Below are 22,496 nucleotides of genomic sequence, written 5' to 3' on the forward strand. Positions count from 1 at the left end.
CTCTTAAGACGTCCTCCAGGGAGTATTTTCTTCACAAAGACAGCATACTCAAATACAGATGAAGTTCTGCTGAAATGCCCACCAACTGGTAAAGTCCTATCCAGAAATCATGATAAAGATCATTACTGAGAACACAAGTTCTACGCTTCTGTTTCCCTTGCTGCTTTTCTATGCTCATCACTCCAGCTTACTTCTGATAGCTGTGCCTACCCTCCAGCTTGCCAGCCACTTGCACGAGGAACCTATCTTTACTGATTTTAAATTCATCAAGTTCTTCAAGGGGAAGAGAGGCTCCAAATGTGATTTCATAAATTAATTTTTAGCTTTCATCATGCATACAGAATCCAGAACTCGATGGGACACCAAAAACACGGAACAGACAATTCTACTGTTATATACATTAATATTGAAAGCAGTAACAATTTCAAAGTCTTTTTGTTTAGTTTTTAATATCCCCAGCCGCCTCTGATTCTTACCATTCACAGCTTTTTCTATCAGTTCTTCACAAGCATCAAAGTCTCCCTTCAACACTAGTTTGTCATGCAGGTCTGTCAACATAGGGTGCTCCAGAGCAATCCTGGTTTTCTTCTGCAGCGACTCAAAAGCTTCAGTGTAGTTGTGCTGACGAAAATGCTTTAGGCAAAGGCGAATGGCTTCCTGTTCACGGTACTACTGGAACACAAGAAAATCTATGAGACATGCAGATTTTGCTTTTACATCTACCTATGAATCAGTCTGGTGATGAGATCTTAAACACTGCACATAAATTGCTTATGAGCTTACAGAGGAACCCTATCAAAGACATTAGAAGCTGTGCAGACGTTTACTTTTCAGCAGTATAGAACTTACACTGCTTCATATCAAGAATGCAATTTAATAAGCACACAAGAAGAGACTGCAGTGTCCCAGATCTCCAAAGTGACCATTACTTCCCCCATCTGCTTGGTCCTGCTGTTTGAGGCCTACACGGCATAGAGGGCAGGAAAAAGCCGTCGCTATCAGCGTTACATAATTTGATTGTATGACTCTTATGTAACAAAATAATTTAGAAGAGTAAGTAGGTCACAGCTTTTCTAGAAGCAGAAGGAAAAAAAAAATCCAAAAAACATTAGAATATAAATACTTGTAATGACCATCACTGCTGTAATGGAAAAGCAGAACTTACGGCTAACCACAAATCCTGCAAGTCTGCAAGGATTTCGGATCAACGACAGCAAGTATTTACACGCATGCCAAAATTTTACCTTCAAAATACTCCCCACAAGTCTTAAAGTGGAACCCTTGCCTTCATACTACAGATTAGCCAAAGCTGTCCGTTTCCCACTCAACTGTGGGAGAGTGAGAAAGGCTAAGGAAACCCACACTGCATCAAAAATAGAGGTACAGGAATATGAGGAAGTAGTAAATTCTATTTAAGAACTACAGCTCGCACAGTTAACGTACCGAGTCATCCACTGCATATTCAAAGCTGCTAACAATATGCGTAAGTGACACAGATTTGTATGTTTATAAGTAGCTCAGGCATCCAGAACCACTTATTTCATGAAGATCCCACAAAGACAAGCTCTAAAGCATTAATAATATATAATTCTTGAGTTTCATCTTGAACGCGCACCATTTAGTGTGGTAAAAAACAAATCCAACTTAGGCATCTCCAAAAGCGATCAAAATACAAATAGAAGATTTTATTCGTAAACTGATGCCACTGCTTAAAGTTCAGTGCATGAAATGTAAGTGAACAGAACCTTTCTGAAAGCCTGAAAACTGACACCAACATTCAGGAACAAATTAGTGCTTGTGAAATACCAACTCTATAGCAAGAATCTACAACTGAAACACAGCTAAAAAGAAACACGGCCACGTGCTGTATTTTTAGGTCTTAATCCATCAGTATTATACAGCTGCAAATAACCAGAACTATGCATTTTTAGGAAATCAGTTCCCAGCCCACATGAAAATGGCCAAGGACACATACCAATAAGAACACAACCCACTGGCAAAGGAGTATTAGAGCTACAACACAGCTTTAGAGCACAACTGGATTTTTCTTCCTTTTTTAAGAGATATTTAAGACACTGACTTTAAGCAAACGATCACTTGCATTCATCATCACCCTACGTTCTCTGTTGCTCCAAGGGACAGCAAGCAAAAGGATAGATGTATGTCTCTAATAACAAGCTTCTGCATCTTCAGCTCCCGTAACTTGGCCATTAGACTAAACATACAGACTCTGTGTCCTCCTACTGAACCTTTCATAATCGATAAACCTGGCTTATAAAACATGGATTGACTATTGGCAGGTTGGCCACTTTATAGAAGCTGGTACTTGACCGACACCATAGTAGTACTGCAGAAGCTAAGTATAAAAATATTTTATGCAAAAAAAAATGAGTCTGAAAAGTATATAAGAGGCTCCTCTTTACACGCTGTCATGCAAGTTTAAAAAGATCACAAATCAAAGAATGGCTTTGATCTGAATAATTGCTTTGGTTAAAAACTTAACTAGAGCGTGAGACTAAGATGGTAACACTGTGAAATGTACAGTTAGAGTTAAAAATATTTTACATTGTTCACTATGAAAAACAAAAATGATAGCCATCCATAATCTGCCACTTTTTAGAGTGGCCACTTTCTATTGCATTCTTGTCTCAGGCAATAGAGAACAATTATTAGATTACCAGATCTTTCAGACTTCCAAGAACATGCAGGATAATACCCACACTACCTTGAATGAAAAAACCAGATAACTTTGCTACCTTTCCCCATGTAAGGGTCAGCTTATATTCTCCTGCATGTCTTTGGTAACAGCAGCCTCTTCAGACCGTGGGAGAAGAGAACACTGACACACAGTGATCACCAAAAACTTGGCAATTGATCCAAACAGTCGTGACTAAGTCTCTGTCTTGTTGCTTTAGGGCTCTAAGCTTTAGAAGAACAATGCTGGCACCCCTTGAAGAAGCTGTCACTATATACATGCAGAGCATGAGAAGCGTGAATTCCGTGGGATAAGACACAACAAAACAGACGTCAATGTCATCATCAGACCAAAAGAAAAGATTTAAAACAAAAATCATAACTTCATAGTTGCAACTAGTGAAAAATGACAGAGAGATCACCATGTGCAAAGTTCGGAGGAAGAAGCACAGAAAACCATCAGCAGTTTCTATTAACCGAGCATCAGCAATTAGCAGCTTAATGACCAAAATAACACTTGACAATTAAAGCAGCTACAACTACTTTTGTGACTATTAGTGCTGCTCTGAAATCCTCCAGGAAGAAGCCTGTGATGCTGCTGCAAATATTTACAAATTAGATATTAGAGTGAAGAAACCTTTTGGCTGTTCTAACGGCTCTAATTCAACTGACAGCACCATACAATGGGGAAGGAGTCCCAGTATTACCATCAACAGCCTTCTCCTTTTTGCTTATCTCCTTTTTGACTTCTTCATTTTGGAAGCAGAGAGATGATGCTCCTCTGCTCAGTCTTATTCAACTGGGAAGAATTTCTTCTGGAACAATTCATGAAACTCACACCGAATTACAGAGAAGTTACATGCACTAAAAACAGCATTAAAATTAATTCTGGTTTTTAATTCATTCTCCCACAGAACATTCGCTGTACTCAATTATGTACAGCTTATACAAATAACGTTTAGAAACCCTTGAACTTTCTGTCCATCAAAGTGACAAATGGCATAAATCATCTCATCTCACAGTCCAGCAGTGTCGGCTCCCTTCAATTTCAGAATATTCAACAGAATGATATTAGGAGGGAAACATCAGAAGTGCAAAGATCTGCAGCAAGTTAAGGCACTAAAGAGGATTCTCTTTAAACAAACCCATACCCTGTAGCAAAAGCTACAGAGTCAACCCAGATGCCTCTGGACTCACATATAGCTCTGCAGAAGAGCTGAACTGTATGGTAAAAGAAAGACCAGTCAAAAGGCAAGCAGAGGCATAAGTGCAATCTTTAAGACTTTCTTCATTTCCATTACAAACATTATTTTAATCACAGTGTCCCCTTTTGACTCCACATTCCTTTAAGTTTTTCTTGTGATGAGACCTAGCAGGTTTTTGTTGTTTTCTTTTATAGAAGCTACAGATACAAAAAGACTCAAAGTCAAAGTCAGCCACGTGGTTTGAGTTTTAACTTTGTGTGTTTGTTGTTTCAACAGCCAATATTCAAGGAATGAAAAGGTCACATAACTCCAGTAAGAGAAGCTTCACTTCCCAAGTTTCTGAGATGACAAATCCTCAAGCAAACAGGCACCTAAAATGCAGGCCTACCTTGCTGTACCAGTTGAGGCACGGTTGGACCACATCTGGATCATCAATGCCATTAAGTTCAACGTACCAGATACTAAAATTGAAGCTAGGTCCCCAGGATAAGAGAGGAACTGGAGAAGAAAGGAAAAGGAAAAAAAGGACACATAAATACCAAACGTTACACAGGTCTTAATAGGCTATACATAGTACTACTACAACAGAACACTTCTGAAAGTTAAGTAAAATTCAGTATTTATGATTTTATAGAAGTTTTAGTTTAAGAAAGTTTAGGAATATCATACAACACGTTAAAGCTGTCATTTAAAGCAACCCGTGCTAAACAACATAAACACAGACCATTGTTACAAAGCAGAAGCTTGCTTTAAGAGCAAAAATGCTAGCAATTAAAAGAACTAGGAGGCGAAAAGCTTTGACATGGATGGAAAACACAAGCACACTAGAGATGCTATTTGCTTCTCACAGTGCATTTATTTTCACTTCTGTCAGCAATAATTATTTTCCCTAACGGTGAAGACAAGAAGCTCATGTATTTTGAATTTTACAGAATTAGTAACGTCTGCAAGTTGTGGAGGAGGGAGGGAGGGGAGGAGGAAGGGAAAACTGTCAGTTTCCACTTTAAAAGCTGTATCTGATTTTTGTTTTGTTTTTCTTTTAAACATGCAGCTTTTTTAGGCAATTCTATTTTATTTGGGTATTGGGACAAACATACTAAGTTTGAAACACACTGCAGCATCTCACTTAAGGCTTCTCTACCACTTTGCTTTAACATCTACCTTCTTGCTTCGACCTATCAAACTTAGCCTGCAGATTAAGAGTTGGTTTTCCTTCAGAACAATTCCAACTCCCAAAAAAAGCTTCTATGTGAACACTTAGAACTTCCAGTGAAATCAAATGGTTTCCGTTCCTGCATCCTTTCTATCTGGCCATAACTGATAAACAAGAAAGATAGCATTTAGAGATGAATGATTCGTTAGCAGCAACAGCATGGAGTCCACTACTTCCTCCCTTCCACAGAAGCTATTCTTCCCACAGAGCTGTCTTTCAAACCACTAGGAAGTAACAAGAGATTATTAACTGCTTTAACTACGGGTTTTCTGACATACTCACTGAAAAAGCAAAACCCAAAATCTATTTTAAAGTTGCTACTGTTAAAGGTTCTTGGTTGCTTAATTGTACTTGAAGTTAGATCCATTATTTTGTGCAGTGTGTCTGGGCACAGAGCCTATGTTCAAATGCACGGTACTCTAAATTGTAAAAGGTGTTTCTACAAACCTATTGCTAAGGACTTAGAACAGCTTCTGGGAACGATCATCAGGAGAACAGATTTTTAGGAAAGACTCGAAGATATTCCAAGTATAACATTCTTTATGATTTTAAAACCATCCCAAATAGTTTATTTCTACTTGATTGTTCAGCCCTCACAAGTGAGATGATCTCAGAGCAATTCCTAGTATGAGGAGCCAGGAGACAAGTATTTGGTAAGGAAAACCACCAGTCCTCTACACTGCATGCACTCTGCCCAATAAGCTTTTGTGTAGAGAAAAAGCTAAGCCAGGTGTTTTACCTTACTATCATAAAACCTTACTACTTCTAAATTCAAACATATCAGTAAGTTTCAAGTTGTCACCAAAGAGACTATGGGAACTGATGAAATAACTGATGCGTGCTCTATGTGAAAAGATACGACACTCCCTGCACAGAAACACAGGAAGGCATCAGCAGCTGCTATGTGATTGTTTTCTCACATTCCCCAGGAGGACAGCAAACTTCCAAATGCTAGAGATAGTGAACAATCCAGGCATTCCTCATATTAAGATGACAGACCGACAGATACCACAGGAATGGGTAAATCCTTTTATTTGTCCTCAGACCTGAACACAGAGGCCAAATTGAAGTTAAATTTGGTATTCATTCTGCTATAAAGAATCAAAATCTGTGCATCAGTTTCTTCAGCTGAAACACCGAACCAAGCCACAGACCACCTCAAATAGATTGAGACCATAAATTTCCTGAGGGTGAGCTTGAGGCCAGTTTCTTAAGGTTGAGTTAATGAGGTGAAAAACCCAACTTAAATATTACAGCTTCACCACCTCCTTCCAGGAAAAATAAAAAATATGAGGAACCAGGAATCCTCCTCTGTATTTCTCTTTAGCAGCTCTCAGAACTTACATCAGCTTCTCATGGTACAATCAACAACTCACCCTCTGGCCTCAGTAGCCAACTACAGTCCTAAATATGAATAGCAATGCATGTAAGGATGCTACGTAGCTATCAATCACAAGGAATGCAGAACTATCAACTTACTAACCTCCCTTCTCAGTTAACTCAGAGCTTTCAGCAGTCCTGTTTACTGTTCTGACCCCCAGAGAAACTGATTTTGACATCAAGGTTCCCATGCTACATTCATACATACTTTCAGGAATACACAGAAGTGAAAATGCACAGGGAACACAAAATAAATACTTCCCCTAGCATAAAACAGGCATAGAAATCTGAGTCTGATCTTTTAAGTTACTCCACAATATTAGGAAAGGACACAAAGCTGAACTTCAGACTAATCTGACTTCTACTCCAGGCAAAGAGGTGACCTTGTGGGTTACTGGGCATGGTAGTGATGAGTTAGACTAGATAATCTCAGTGGTCTTTCCAGCCTTACTAATTTCATCCTACAATATATTTGCAAGAACCACTCATCCTGCCTACGCTTTTCCACGCTGCTTTTTTCCTCCTCCTATACCACAAACACACACACTCCTTTGAGACACAAAAATGCTACCACCAAAGCTGATGAACTTGAAGCCTAACACTAAAATACTTCTTCAATTTTTTACCATAAAGCTATCTCAGCTTGGCTTTTTTGGCTGCATGAACTACAGCAATCCATCCTGAAATGCAAACAACTGTTCAGACCAGCTGAACCATCACCACACAGCGAGAGGCGCCCCGCAGAGAGGAAAAAATAGTAATAAAATAAAAATCAATAGCTCTTTAACAGAAGCAGAAGGTATGTATTTAGGTCACTTAAGTAGGTTTTTATCTGCACAAGAACGATTTTAGGGGATATTTATCAATAATTGCAAGCTACGCCTTGACAAAGATCGCAATCCTGTATACTACAGAAAGAAGTAGCTTAGATGCTAAGCAGTACAATCGTTTAGAAGACATCTCTCAAGCTAATTTCTCCGTCTCATCCACACACAGTAGTTGCATAAACAACATATGTTTAGAAAAATGCAGGTACAGATGTAGTCTATGCAATTAATGTAGGAAACATCCGTAAAGAAAGCACTGCTCATTTCTAATACACAAAAACCTCGACGCAGTTAGTAATTCCCATGGTAGTAACAAACTGGCATGAGAATTACACCCGTCACATCTTCCAACTCTTTCACAGCAATCATTCTTTACAACACCTTCTGCTTTCAAGGACACACACACGCAAATCTCTGCCTAGAGAAGCCACAAAAGAAAAAGAAGAAAAATAAATAAAGAATCAAAAAGTTCACATATATTAAGAAGCTTCTTCCTCGCTATTTGTTCCAGATAAATATCTCCCTTCCCTTTCCTAAGCTCTTTAATGAGGTGCTACATGAGACAGAGAAATTACTTGTCAAGTAGGTCAGAAGCCCACAACTGGGCATTCCAGTGCTAAGGAACTGAAGTCAAACTAATTAAACTGCACGAAGCACAAGTCTCTTCCCGACACAAGTTGAGAGAAGGAACTCATTTCTTCTGCTTCCTACCACTCTGAAATATAGGCAACAGAAGTTTTAGCAAGTTTTTCCCCAACCTCTCACAGGTACACTCATGCTATATTTCTCCTGTTTCCCCCCTAAAAAATAAATGACATCCTCACTGTTGTATTGTTAGTAGCTACATACAGACCTGGCTATCTTCAGAACTATAAAGCAAATGCTTTATGTATGCGGCAGCTGAACTAAATAACACCTTCTCCATGCAGGCAAGCTTCACTGGTAACAATAACTTCTGAAGCGTCATTCTCTACAAGTCCAAAAGGGCAGATTTTGGCCTCGTGTTTACTGGCAGCGTTACAAGGAACACAGCACGGTATTTTGAATTTTGAGTTACTTTGGCTAGCAGCTTGGAAATTTTAACAAACTGAAAACACATTCACACTGTGAACCTGAAAAATAACAGAATTTCATAACATCATTTTACAGTTGTTTCACGGTGGAAAAAAAACAGTCAAATTTATACACAAAATGATGCTAGCAGTAACTAGAAATTAATAGGTGTTGGTTTTGAGGTCATCGTAATTTTTGAGCTAGCACAGGAGCTTCTTCATAGAAGATGCTCCAAGAAGTGAAAGGATATTGATATAGCTAAAAAGGTAAATTAATCTCAAACAATAACTGGTGAGAAAGTGACGATGAAACATGCCTTTCTGCAACACAGGATGCTTATTGCTATGTAAGGAAGGCATCTCAACAAAGAAAACCACCTATAACACAACTCACATTGAGTCAAAGACTTTTTTTAGTAGAATTCATCAGCACTTCACCTCCCTAACAAATTCCAGCACAGTGCTATGCTTCCTAACATTCAAGAATCATATAATCACAAGGTTGGAAAGGACCTACAAGATCAGCTAGTCCAACTGTCCTCCCATTAGCGTTGCTACCACAAGCACTAAACCATCTCTCATAGCTCCTCATCCAGACGCCTCTTGAACACTGCCAGGGATGGCGACTCCACCACCTCCCTGGGCAGCCATTCCAGTGCCTGACCACTCTCTAAGAGACAAAGTTTTTCCTTATGTCTAATCTAAACCTCCTCCAGTACAACTTGTGGCCATTTCCTCAGGTCCTGTTTGTTGCCTGGGAGAAGAGGCCAAACCCCTCCTCATCAGAACCTCCCTTCAGGAAGTTGTAGAGTGCAATGAGGTTTCCCTTGAGCCTCCTCTTCATCAGACTAAATAATCCCAGCTCCCTCAGCTGCTCATCATAAGACTCGTGCTCCAGACTCCTCACCACTTTCACAGCCCTTCTCTGGATATGTTCCAGGGCCTCAATGTCTTTCTCGTAGTGAAGGGCCCAAGTAGAACATATTCTGCAGGAATACACTTCAAACATCCGGAACAGTAGCTAGGAATTGTTCTGTTCACCCTTTTAGACCTCCAATAACTATTTGCTGTTTGTTAGCCATTAAAAATACATGTATTTATAACACTATCCCAAAAGCTTCAGAACGTGTTAAAAATCAATTTAACTTTTGTGACACTGTCAGCCTTAAACTATTTCCTCACTCCGCTTCAGGTTTCCTAAAGCAAAGTGAATGCCAGATGCTTCCAGAAGAAGTAGCAAAACAAAACAGTAACAACCAACCAACTAATTTCTTCACTATTCTAAAAACGGGTAACACTCTGCTTTACAGCATACAAATGATCACTCTGTTCCTAAACTGATGCTTTCACTTTCTCAGATCAACGTGAGAGGTAATTCGGAAAGCTGTGAAGGCAGAGCAAAGGGCCCCAATGGAACAGCTACCAACTTAGTCCTGGCAAAGGAACTACACAACACTTGAAAACACTCCTGAGTTCCTAAGTTAGTCAACAAGGATCTCATTCCATTTTTCAGCAGCTACCTCCTTGGTCTTTCACCTTAAACAGCATAAAAGCAGTAATGCTTTTACTGTCTTGGCAGGTAGGAAGGGGAAGATAAATTTTCTTACCTATGGAAAGGCGAAAGGCTCTAAATTAATGCATTAAATCCAACCAGTATAAATAATGGTGACTCTAAGACTAATTCTCTCTCATGTATGAAGCAAGAAAGAAAAAAAACAAACAGCCCTGCCCCCATCAAAAGTCACAGTAATCAGACATCATTTGTACCACCACCCCCCACTTTAGCAAGCTTCACCAAAGAAACTATGCTAGAAATCACAGAGCAAAACTCTTCCTTGCTCCTGGATAGAATTCCTTAGGCAGAAGTGAGACTTCAAGATTAGAGCAGCAAGAGGACAAAACCAAAACAAAGGCTCCTGCTGTTGCTTTATGTTGAATGAGAGTTTAGGGGGAAAAAAAAAAAAAAGAAGAAACTTTTCCAAATTCTACAGTTGTTAATACAGGAACTTTTTACTTGTATTTAGCTTAGTGAATTATTTTTTTAAGCTCTACACAGCAATTTATAGAAGGACAGTAAGCAGCTTCTCCAGCAATTAGTTGGCTCAACAACTGCATTTCTGAAAATTACAGCATTTTGCTTTCAGTCCCTAGGATTTATGTTATGTAGCTATTATTTCTTAGTAACAGGACTTCACTGTGTTCCAAACTAACCAGCCTAAAAGATCATGAAATGGAACAGCTACTTTGGATGCTTTTCCTAGTACAATGAAGTCACAAGTGCCAAGACTGGCACAAGCCTAAGAAGAGATTATTTTCTACTCAGAATGCCGAAAAAATGCATTTACCTATCTTAATGAATCGACAGGGGAACATCTGCTCATCAATTTTATGCTTCAAGGTGAATGTTTCTTTGTTATAATCATTCTTTAAGCCACTGTGGGAAAAAATAAATAAGGTTACTAAATCTTACCTTGTATTTTAGAACTAGCTAACAAATGCAATCTAGGTCATGTCTGAAATGCGATGCTTGTTTCATATTACTATAAATCATAAGTATGCATGCTGGACCAACGCCTGGACTGCTATTCACCATCTTATCTGCCTGGGAGACAGCACTGGTTAGTGGTTTTGGGGGTGGAACTGACAGCAGATCAATGCTGCTTGCGTGCACTCGTGACCATGTGACTTCAGCAAGCAATCTGAATTGCACTTTTCTGTTTGAGATGGAGACAACCCAACTCCCAGAATTATCACACTGCTGAAGTGTTTTGTGATCCATTTATGAGCAACACTTTATAAAAACTATTTAGTATAACTTGTCAAAAATCATCACTTGTACTGAAGATGTAGCTACAGATTTTAATTAAATTTTGGTGCAAGTGAAACAATGCTAGATAGCAGTAACTACTACACTGCTAAGACCTCTACCCCAGGAAACTGCAGCAGCAATAAAGCTAAATTGCAAGACTGGTCTACCCAAAGAGGGAAGAGGGACAGGGAGAATTGTGGCTAGAAGGACACCTGCAAACAAAGAACGTCCCATGTTCCTCCAAGGCTAATTTACTTCACTAAAGATGATGTACACCAATACATTCCCTGGAGGTGGAGTTCCCTTCTGTAGGCCTCCCAAAATAGATTAGTTCTTGCTACTCATCTTGTGCTCCTAGATATTTAAATCATTCCCCTTTCTGAAACAGAACAGACCTTAAAAGGCCCTTGCAAATTTACATTAGCAATTTCTCAGAAGCTCACAATAAGGCCTGAACAGCCCAAAGGCTCTTTCATTAGTCCTTACCAGCATAACTAGAAGTCAAACTGAAGAAAACACAAGTTTTCTATTTGCTTATCTGATTTATTTATTTGAAGCTAGACAGAGCAGCTGACTGGTTTAAATGCTTATAGTTGCAGCGAGGCTCTTGACATAGGTAGGCTACTTGTGCTTTTAAAAGCTTCTTTAAGTTACCCACACCTGGGAATCATTTATATTGTGCCTCAGGCACAAGGAAGGAAGAAATCACAAATCCAATGTTGCGTCTTGCTCTTAGGTCTTTCAAGCCTCCAGGAGCACATTCTCCACAAATTCTGTGGTTAGAGCAAGATAAGAAAGGTTTCCTGGAGCAAATGTTGGGTTTGTTGCTCTCTGACCTGACCATAAACACAAGAGCAGCTAACTTCAGGATCACAGCAATAGCTCTTTTACACTGTTAACCACCTATCTGTTTGGCAGTGAAAAGGGAAGAGCATTTTGGTCCAGCCTCCATGATTATCATAGCTGCTGAAATCACATCTTACCTGGATAAGAGATCTGTCATGTTTTCCTCATTCATCCCACCGAAGACTTTAAACTTCTTTAAATTGCAGACATGTGTTTTTTCATATTTGCCAAACGTGATACTCTGGACTATGGCAGGTCTTTCAAGTTTCAGAATCAAATACTGTGGAAAAGATAATAGTGAATTTCAACATTAAAGCAACAGCTTCAAATATTCTGTTAACAAAAAGAAAATTAAGGTGAGCCCCCTTCTGCCCCCATGATAATATTTTCTCCCCAGATCCTGGAAATAAGCAGAAGTTTTTTAGGAATATTACTCTTTAAAAAGTCTATCCAGGAAAAAGATTAGGTTGAAGTCCCTATTCCTAGCATTGTTATTCAAGGCTAACATACGTTCCTTCAAGTTGGATGCAAAGCTTCCCAAAATCTAACAAATAAGATGGATCTAACAAGAATGATGACTCAGACGCCCACTAGAGCCTGAAATGAAACCTAAACTGAATGCACAATTAGATAAATACAGTATGTTCCACATGCTAAGAGAACATCAAATACTTTTCCTCTCTAGGATGACACTATTTAACCACTGAATACAGACTAAGCTTGATTTTGTGGCTGATGTAGGAGCCAACTGCTTATTAGGCATCCCAAATAAAACCTAACCACTTAACTGACAATAAAGGGGCCTTACACGAAATGATGAAAATGTTCTCCTTTGTAAACATTTGCTCCTCCTAACACAGACATCCCCCAGCAACGTAGGGATCAAGTCAGCAGATTATTTACATTCAGACCACAGAAGACTACCCTGCCTGTGCTAAGCAGCTCCAGTCTTACCCTAGAAGGACAAGGCTCGGGTGAGAAAGAGAACAAGCTTTTCCCCTCTCTTTAGGGAATCCCATCTCTGTCCTGTCATGGCACTATAAAGCAATTCATTCTGAAAACAAGAGCAGCAGTGGCGTTGCTCTAGAGAGCATCAGGATAAACAGGCAATCTCAAGTATTGGCTCTTACTACAAAGGAGACAGGAGAGCTGGCTTGGCCAACTAGGGAAATATGTGCTGTAGGCACAGGGAGCTCTTGGAGATGGGCTGGACTAGGTGATCTTGGTGGTCCTTTCCAGCCTTAATGATTCTATGACTTATAAAGAGCTTCAGCTTAGGAAAAATGCTCCACAAGCAGCAGTTATCTTGAATAATGCAGATGGGTACCTATTAAGGATAGAGAGGAATTACAGGCAAAGACGTTTCCAGCAATGAAGAAAATAAGTCTGTATCAGCTGTGCTAGGATGCAACAAAAGAATGCTTTGGTGCTTTTCCAGACATACCTCTTTCCCTTAAGTATTTCAGTGCAAACTCCTTAGTTTCGTGCCACTCATCTGGATGTCAGAACAATCTCAGCTAACTAGCAGAACTGTCTCAAAGTAACTCCCAAACTTTAGCGGGGGGGGGAAGCAAACAATTTTATCAAGAAAACAAAATTTGTAAGTAAAGGGACGGTCCTGTAGCATGGCAGTACTTGATACACAGCACACCCAGCAGCCAAAGTTCCCATGAAAAAAAGACAGTACACAACAACATCTAAGAGCTCCTCCTACACCATCGGATCCTCCCTGCAGATTTCTCCCACAGCTGAACAAGTGACATCAGCACCGCTAGCATCAGGAACTGCAATTCTTAATCATGCTGGAATCACAACCCTCCTGCTTGGGGCAGGGAGAGATACTTTCCCAGGTGCTTTGCAAGATATGCAAAAGCTCGACAAACTTCATCCTGCATTATTTGATTCTTACTCTAAAGAAGGACGAAGTAATCCAGGAATGCAGATAAATCCTTTCCAAAAGATGCCTAAAGCAGAGTAAGGCACAGCAATTGCTCCACATGACCAGCAGTTATTTTTGAAGGCTACAGACAGCCCTCCTTCCTGCTCCCACACATCCCAGCACCTGCTGAGTCACACACAGATTAAAGGACACCAACACAAAAGCTGAAGACTGGTATGGAAACAGAAGACAAGTGTTCCTCAAAGCCGTGGCCAGATACCTGAACCTAGCTATGCTTTCTGTAGTGCTTTTTATATACAGAGGATGCTCTGAAAGTAATACCTCCTATATATATATGTGTGTGTGTATATATATATATATATATATATATGTAATATATATATACACATTACATAACACGTTTAAGTTATACTGCTATAAGTAGTATCAGTGCATTTAACACTGGAGTATTCAGGAAGTATTCCAAACATTATAAGCTTAAATATTTGCTCATTAGAGGCAGCGCATACTGACACTAACTGGAGTAGCTGCACAAAAAGCTCAGCCTGATCGCTGAGCTTCAAATTACCACACTTACAAACAAGATGCCGCAATGCATTAGAAGAGCAAGACTTCTGCTCTATGCATAAGCACGTCAATAAGCGAAGACATGCAACGAGCAGAGCACAGCACCTCGACAGCTGGTGACGTGCACCCAAGAATACAAATCCAGCCCTGTAATGCTGGGAGCTGTGATCAGTACCAAACTTTTTTGAAGCTCTGGCCCATGCTACTATCTGATGACAACCACATGCACACTCCTGCATCACAAGACTGGGTATATATTGTACTAATGTGTTTTAAATTAGTTGATATGATCTACAGTAGGATGCAAATCAGGAGTGGAAAACTGCACTGCTCAGATGCAAAAACGAAACTAATTGTTTGGAGAGCACCACTAACATTCTGCACTTGCTTTTTTAACAGCTCAGAATCTGCACCTCTGCATTAAAGAAAATGAAACTGATTCTGAACTGCACTACATGAGATGTCTTATGCACAAACTCAGATCATATTATATTGACTTTTCTCTTTAACCATTTCTGCTTATCAACCACTGCAATACGGCATACACATGCTTCTTACTATGGAGTGATGAAACTTACTTTGTGTTTGAAAATAAAAGCAGAAAATAATCAAAATACTCTGTTGCTGGCCACTACACAAACTTACCCATTGCTTTTGTAATTATGTTTGTCCTTTTGTTCTGTGCATTATCAATCATGCCATGAGGGGAATTCAGTGTTCTGCATGCAGCCTCCTGAGTCAGACCATCACTGGAGCCATCAGGGTGCACATTCAGAACAGAGCCACAGCCTTCAGCACTACCAGCCTTCCTGCTTCACACTTCCTATGTAAGCCTAGAACTAGTTCAAAAATAGAACTATCAGCCCTCTTCTGCCTGAATAGGTTACTACATAACAGGTTTGTTATTGAATATATAATTTCTGGGTCATTCTATTTCAAGACCAAGAAAGATATCTAGTTTAATAAACAGAAAAACAGCTGTCATATATATTTCCTTTCACTGGCATTCATTCATAACTCCTGGCTTTCATGGCCGCAAGAATGATTTAACTCTACCATACCCACACAGTTAGAAAGACTCTTTATTACATACAGCCAGAGAACAGCACTTCAAATATTTATACATCCACTTTCACTTTCTTTCCTTCTTGATAAACTTCTCGTACACGCTTCATCAGGCTCACTGTAAAGCACAGATCTGCTCTGAAACAGTGTATGAACCTTGAAGTCCACATATGTTCTTTCAATTCATACTTATCCTAGCAAGAGGAATGCCCTGACAGAAAGGTGCCTGTAGAGCTTTTTTTTTATCCCCCACTCAGCTGGGAAAACAACTAACTCAGTAATTAAGGACTCGCTCATATTTTCACCACTGGCAAATGAGTAAACTCTTACACAAAGGTGAGATGCACTGATGAGACAAATCAGCAATTAGGGTTGCAGCTTATTAAAATACCCCCCAGCATGTGCCAATGAGCCTAAAGTGCATTAGCCCTCACATTGCGTCTTAGCCCCTGTTCCAGCTAATAAAGTTTGAAACAAGGAAAGCTGTATTTTACCAAGCTTTACAGCATTTCCTGTCCCAGACCATTATGGCCACCCACACATTTTAACAACAGCATCACTGTACAAGCGACCAATTGTTAAATGAAGAAATGCTAACACAAAAACCATAAAATGCTCTTATTGCTTCATTTTACATACATTTATTTTGGAGATTAAAAAAATCACGTGGATGCCTACATTTCATTTCTGGAATATGAAATAGCCAGAAAGCAACCAATTTCCCTCAGCATCTCTCCCCACCTTTCTTACTATCTGATAACTATTATTTCAACTGAAGTTTTGAGCCAGCAGTGTGCCCTTGTAGCCAAAAAGGCCAATGGCATACTGGGGTGCATTAAAAAGAGCGTAGCCAGCAGGTCGAGGGAGGTGATCCTCCCCCTCTACTCTGCCCTGGTGAGGCCTCATCTGGAATACTGTGTCCAGTTCTGGGCTCCCCAGTACAAAAAAGACAGGGATCTCTTGGAAAGAGTCTGGCGGAGGGCCACAAAGATGGTGAAGGGCCTGGACCATCTCCCCTATGAGGAGAGACTTAGGGAACTGGGCCTGTTTAGCCTTGAGAAAAGAAGGCTGAGAGGGGACTTGATCCAGGTTTATAAATACCTGAAGTGTGGGAGCCATAGTGGCGAGGCTGGTCTGTTTTCAGTAGTGCGTGGGGACAGGACTAGGGGAAATGGGCTGAAACTCCAGCATAGAAAGTTCCGCACGAATGTGTGCAAGAACTTCTTTACAGTGAGGGTGACGGAGCACTGGAACAGGCTGCCCGGGGGGGGGTGGAGTCTCCTTCTCTGGAGATATTCAAGACCCGCCTGGACGCCTACCTGTGCGACGCGGTGTAGGGAGCCTGCTTTGGCAGGGGGGTTGGACTCGATGATCTCTAGAGGTCCCTTCCAACCCCTACAATTCTGTGATTCTGTGATTCTGTGAAGTTCTCCAAACTAAGATTCTATCTTTAGAACTCCACCAGTTTAAGAAAATGAGGAAACGCAGTTTGTCTATAACTTTTACCTGCATCAAAATGTGTCAGTCTTTCACTGTACAAGATGTGAGATGTATCTGTTCTGAGCAAAACAGAGCCAAATCTGAAGGTCTTTGTTTGAATATGAGACAACATTAGATTGGAACAGTTTCTTCATGTGCACGGCAATAGGTAGAAGCTACACCTTTCATGTAGAGGCCTCTTCTGCAAATGTTAATTCCCCAATCCTTCTTCCCATTTATTTTTACAAGAGATAAGATAACACCAGCAAATATGCTTTGAACAAGTCATTAAACTCTTAAATGAGAAGCATGAGTTAGCTAAAATACAAATTAGAGACACTGCAAAGACATCTCACTTACATAGTGTTCAGGATTGAGCTTACTGAACAAGCAACTCCGCAGCATTTTGTTTTCTTGCTGTTGCATGCAGAGATTCAAGCAAGAGGAATCCCATGGGACTGTCTTTTCCACTTGGGCAGACAAGTTTTTTTTTAGCATTTGTGTCTTTAAAGGAAACAGTATAAAACTGAGACAGTGTCTTACTAATCTCAGTTGCCGCTATCTGCATACCTCCTACACACATATTTAATTCTCCAGTCAAAAGTTTGGTTTAAATTACTTGCTTAGCATGCAGGGCAATGCCCAGTTCTCCAGGGCTGGATGCAGAAGATGTATAGTAACATTTTCATTCATTCCATGCTCAATACACATAAAATTGATGGAAAAAACACACGAACTTCATCAAGTGACTCTGACTATTCTCTGCTTATTCTGTGTTCTTGATATAAACTTCAGTCACAGCAACCCCCACTATCAATACAAGCTGGGGTTAAGAAAGGATTGAACACAGCCCTGCCAAAAGAGACTTGGGGGTGCTGGTGGATGGGAAGCTGGACATGAGCCAGCACTGTGCCCTTGCAGCTCAGAAAGCCAGTTGTAACCTGGGCTGCATCAAAAGCAGCGTGGCCAGCAGGCTGAGGGAGGTGATCCTGCCCCTCTGCTCTCTCCTAGAGACCTCACCTACACTACTGCATCCAGATGCAGAGTCCTCAGCATAGGAGAGACACAGACCTTCTGGAACACATCCAGAGGAGGGCCACCAAAATGATCCAAGGGATGCAACACCTCCCCTTGTGAGAAAAGGCTGAGAGAGTTCTCAGAAAAGGTTCCGGGGAGACCTGACAATAGCCTTTCAGTATCTAAACAAGGCTAGGAGAATGAAGGAGACAGACTCTTTAGCAGGGTTTGAAACTAAAAGAGAAGATATTTAGATGAGATATAAGGAAAAAGCTTTTTATTATAAGATAGCGAAGCATTGGAACAGGCTGCCCAAATAGGTGGCCGATATCCCATTCCCCAACACATTTAAGGTCAGGCTGAACTAGGCTCTGAGCAACCTGATCTACCTGTAGGTGTCCCTGTTCATTGCAGGGGAGTTATATGAGATGACCTTTAAAGATCTCTTTCACCTCAAATGATTCCATGAACTTGTATTGCTGCTTGTCAGCTTTAACCATCAAATGGGAATACAGTAAAGCATCCAGCCAAAAGAAACACATTCCCATTTCAGAATCAGTTTGAAAACAGAACAAAATATTCAGGGTTGCCCTGAAAACAAAAAGGCAGAACTATGAGCACCTCACAGGAAAAACCCAGTCTAAAATTATACCACAACCAACCCTGCCTTCTGAATGCATAGGGGAGCTCAAAGAAAAAGGAGAAAAAAAACACGTGCTTTCTGAGCAAAATGAGGTAAAGGATGGTACAGTTTGAGATGCAATACATGCTCAAAACCCATTACCCTGCAGTCAGTATGTACTAGACAGATTAGGACTGCTTCAAGCCATGGATGAAATTCCCATGCTGTTTAGCAAAAAGTAGATATATTTAAAAAAATAAAATGAGCAGAAGATGCAGATCAGACATCACAATCAGGTTTACAAAATACTAACAGTATGGACTATCTAGCTCTCTCTCCTTTATTCAAAAACATTTTCACAGACAACAGCATATAATACTATCAGGAAAACTAGGATGAAAGCCTTTCATTTGGATGAGATGACCCCACTGTGATACGGAGCTGCCAGTTGTACAGATTTTCAACATACCTTCACAGCATAGCAGCAAGATTTACCTACAGAAAAAATCCAGAGACTTAACTCATGAGAAATATCTGAATTACACGTACTTATTGTATGTACAGGGAAGTAGAATAACTTTGCATGCGAGATACTCTGCTGCACATCAGTACTTGAACAAAAGGACTTCAAAAACCCAACGTAAAAGATACAGGAGAAGCTGAGCAAATAGTACCACTGTAACCAGTGTAACCATTCTCTTTATGCTAGATCTGTAATGCTTTTATTGGAGAAAAAATAATAAGCTAACAGTAAGTATATTTTTCCAGATAATCAAACAATCTAATAATAAAAAGACAAATTAGAAGCTAAAAATCGATACAAATTCTGTTTTAATAAGGTGGTTAACCAGCAGACGAGGTGACTTTCATGTCTCTTTCTATAAAGACTCTACATTTCTAAATGTGCTATAAAGGGAAACAAACACAAGCTCCTTAGATCTAGGATTCAAGGCCAGCAGTCTACAGTAGTTTCCAATAGCGCTGACAAAGGGGGACCCATATGCCTCATTAGCAGCTTAATCTAACCATAAGGTTAGATTATTTCCAGTATGACGGTGATTTTCAAGGCTGAAATGCAAAACTCTTCCCCTACAAAAAAACAAGCATTCCTTGAAAGATCATGAATACATTGCTGGAAATGCATGTTATTGGTAAATTAGGTATTTACATTTTAATGAAATGAATAGGTAATTCATAAAGCCCACCACTGTAAATAGTAGCAGCCTATGCTACAAACATTTAATTGTACATTACGCAGTACAGCACAGCTGTATATCTGTCGAGATTCAGATGCTTACCTGGGGAGGATAATTGCTTTCAGAAGACCACCTCGAGGACTGATCATTGGGCTTGTCCACCAAAATGTTCCTTAAAAACAAGAAGCCAAAAGTCATTTAAGTAAAATTAAACATGGTAGTTGTATCCCCAGTAGGAGCTGTCCAACAGAGATCAATAACAAACTCAAGCAACTAACAAAACTCAGCAGAGACTAAGGTTCTCCTCCTCTAAGTAGAATTTAAAATCATATATATAAATTCTACTTTCTATTTCACAAGACCTATTAAAATACAACTCCAAGACTCATTCACCTCTATGAGATAGGAATTTTTCAATGAGGTTAAAAATGATAAGAGGCAAGACAGCAAGACAAAATTTCTGCCTTATTAGGTATGCCATACTGAACAGAGAGAGTAAGCTGCTAACCTACTTAAGTTTTGTTGGTGCATAGAAGATAACCATCTACCTCTCACCAAATTTGAACACGTATTTTTCATGAGCCACAAGCCTAGAACAACACACAAGAATCAGAGGTTCAACGCTTCAGCCAACAAGATAACATTTTAATTGCTTTCATACAGTTTGAAATCGCACAGCATCTACGTAATTAACAAATTCAGAGTAGTACGTTGGCTAAAATGAAACAATTTCATGATAATCCTCATGAAGGACCTCTTCCTCTCTCCTGCATAGTAAGGTAATCCCTCAATTCACCACCAAGATGAGTTTAAAAACAAAAATATTTATGTTAAAGTACATTATTCTTCATGAGGAGGTAATGAAACAGCACCTGCTGGACAGGACAAGCCCAACTAACAATCCCGCCAGCTTGTAAAACTTAAAGTGAAAAAGACACGGTGATCGAAAGGCTTGTGCCATCTACATCTGCTGTGTAGGAGAAAAACAACACTGGTATGCAAGCTCAGAAGGGAAAGAGGTTAAGTTAGAGGTTGAGCATTAACAAATTAACTCACTCTTTCCACACTGGGAAGACCAAAATCACTGCACTATCAACGATACCCAAACAGTCCTGCACCATGAGGAGGCAAGGAACCAGACTAGGGTGACCCCTCCAAATACATAATAGCAGATGGTTGTCTACCGGTTTTACAGAAGATACATCAGGATTTTATATGGCATGGGAACAAAACTCAAACTCCTTCTCCCTTTCGCTCATTCCTATCACATGTCATTTAGCAACACAGCAACATCAGCTGATTTATGGACACATGCCCAGTGCAAAAAATGCATCAAAACAGCTTACAGACACACGCTACCCTCTTGCCCGTGCTGATCAATACAGAAAAGGTTGAGGCATCAGTCTTTGCAATTAGTCACTCAGTTGGGAACTCCAAGTTTGCAGCAAAAAGAGGCTCAACTCCAGAAGAAAACATAGCTACTGTCTTTCTTAATTACAGCAGGGAAAAAATGAACCAATTGAACAGAGTGAAAGATTTTGGACGCTGTTAAGATACACAAGTTTCAAACAGAAGTTGCCAGACATGAAGTTATGTCACAACTAAAAAACAAAACACACTTGCTCTAAGAAGACTCATACCCATAGTCTCCTATGGCATGTCATGAGCAAGGCAAAATGATATTTAGTGATGTCTTGATACCATTTTATGACTAGAGAAAAAGTTACTTATGAAGATCTGAATCTTGTTCTGTAACACTTAAGGGACATGAAAGCAGACAAAAAAAAAAGCCTAATGCTGTATTGCTTTTCTCCTCTGGAAGCTTTAACCCCGCATGCAAGAAACAATTCACCCTAGAGAAAAAATTTATTTATAATGATATTACATTTGTTTAAACATTAGACGGAAGGCCCTTCATACATTGAGCAACACTTGCAGAAATTGGCACCGTTACATGGTCAGATAATGCCCTGCTGGAAGGAGGCATTTTATAACTGGGACAGATCCCAAAGATCGTATTTTTAGAAGTAGATTTGTTTGCTTCTCCAGGTCAAAGATCAATTTGCCACAACCAATGAGGAGCTCATTCAGTACGACGAGAGAGAAATCCATGCGCAGGGAGAAAAGGAATGGGAAGCTCACACTAAATTAAGGCCTAAACAAAATTTTAAAGGGAAGAGACAGTATCACCAAGAGTTATAAAAAAAGTTTAAAAATACATGGATGGTTTAATAAGTTTATAATAAGATTAAACAAACATTGAGGACAGAATTCGGTCCGCACAAAGTTAATTTACTGTAATGGCTTAGGAAAATTTATGGTCTCAGAAACTTGGAAGAATTCAAGCATTCCAGTAGTCCTGAGGCAGTAAAAAACAAACATCTCCTAGTGACAGATGCCTCTTGCCATGCAAAGCCCTTTTCTGCAGACACTGTCGAAATCTTAAACAGGAGGAAAAAGTTTTTCACTCAGATATGCCCTGGCACAGGTTGCGCAAGGAGGCTGCGGATGCCCCATCCCTGCAGGCATTCAAGGCCAGGCTGGATGTGGCTCTGGGCAGCCTGGTCTGGTGGTAGGTGACCCTTTACATAGCTGGGGGGTTGAAACTAGATGGTCATTATGGT

The 22,496-nt window shown here is 40.0% G+C and overlaps 1 protein-coding gene across 2 annotated transcripts in view; it reads right to left on the bottom strand.

The window, feature by feature from the left end:
* Positions 1–22,496, bottom strand: part of MKLN1 (muskelin 1) — a 103,831-nt gene that overhangs the window by 69,156 nt on the left and 12,179 nt on the right. The window contains exons 2-6 of one of the 2 annotated variants that reach the window (XM_072328293.1): positions 19,975–20,044; positions 12,164–12,306; positions 10,717–10,805; positions 4,288–4,397; positions 477–669 (exon numbers count right to left, since the gene is read on the bottom strand). In XM_072328293.1, coding sequence (XP_072184394.1) covers positions 477–669; positions 4,288–4,397; positions 10,717–10,805; positions 12,164–12,306; positions 19,975–20,044 — 605 coding nt within the window. Of the gene's footprint in view, positions 1–476; positions 670–4,287; positions 4,398–10,716; positions 10,806–12,163; positions 12,307–19,974; positions 20,045–22,496 lie in introns of those variants that run through there. The other variant, XM_072328303.1, reaches the window with a different exon arrangement.

This window comes from Excalfactoria chinensis, chromosome 1 (assembly GCF_039878825.1).
Source record: "Excalfactoria chinensis isolate bCotChi1 chromosome 1, bCotChi1.hap2, whole genome shotgun sequence".
Lineage (NCBI taxonomy): Eukaryota > Metazoa > Chordata > Aves > Galliformes > Phasianidae > Excalfactoria > Excalfactoria chinensis.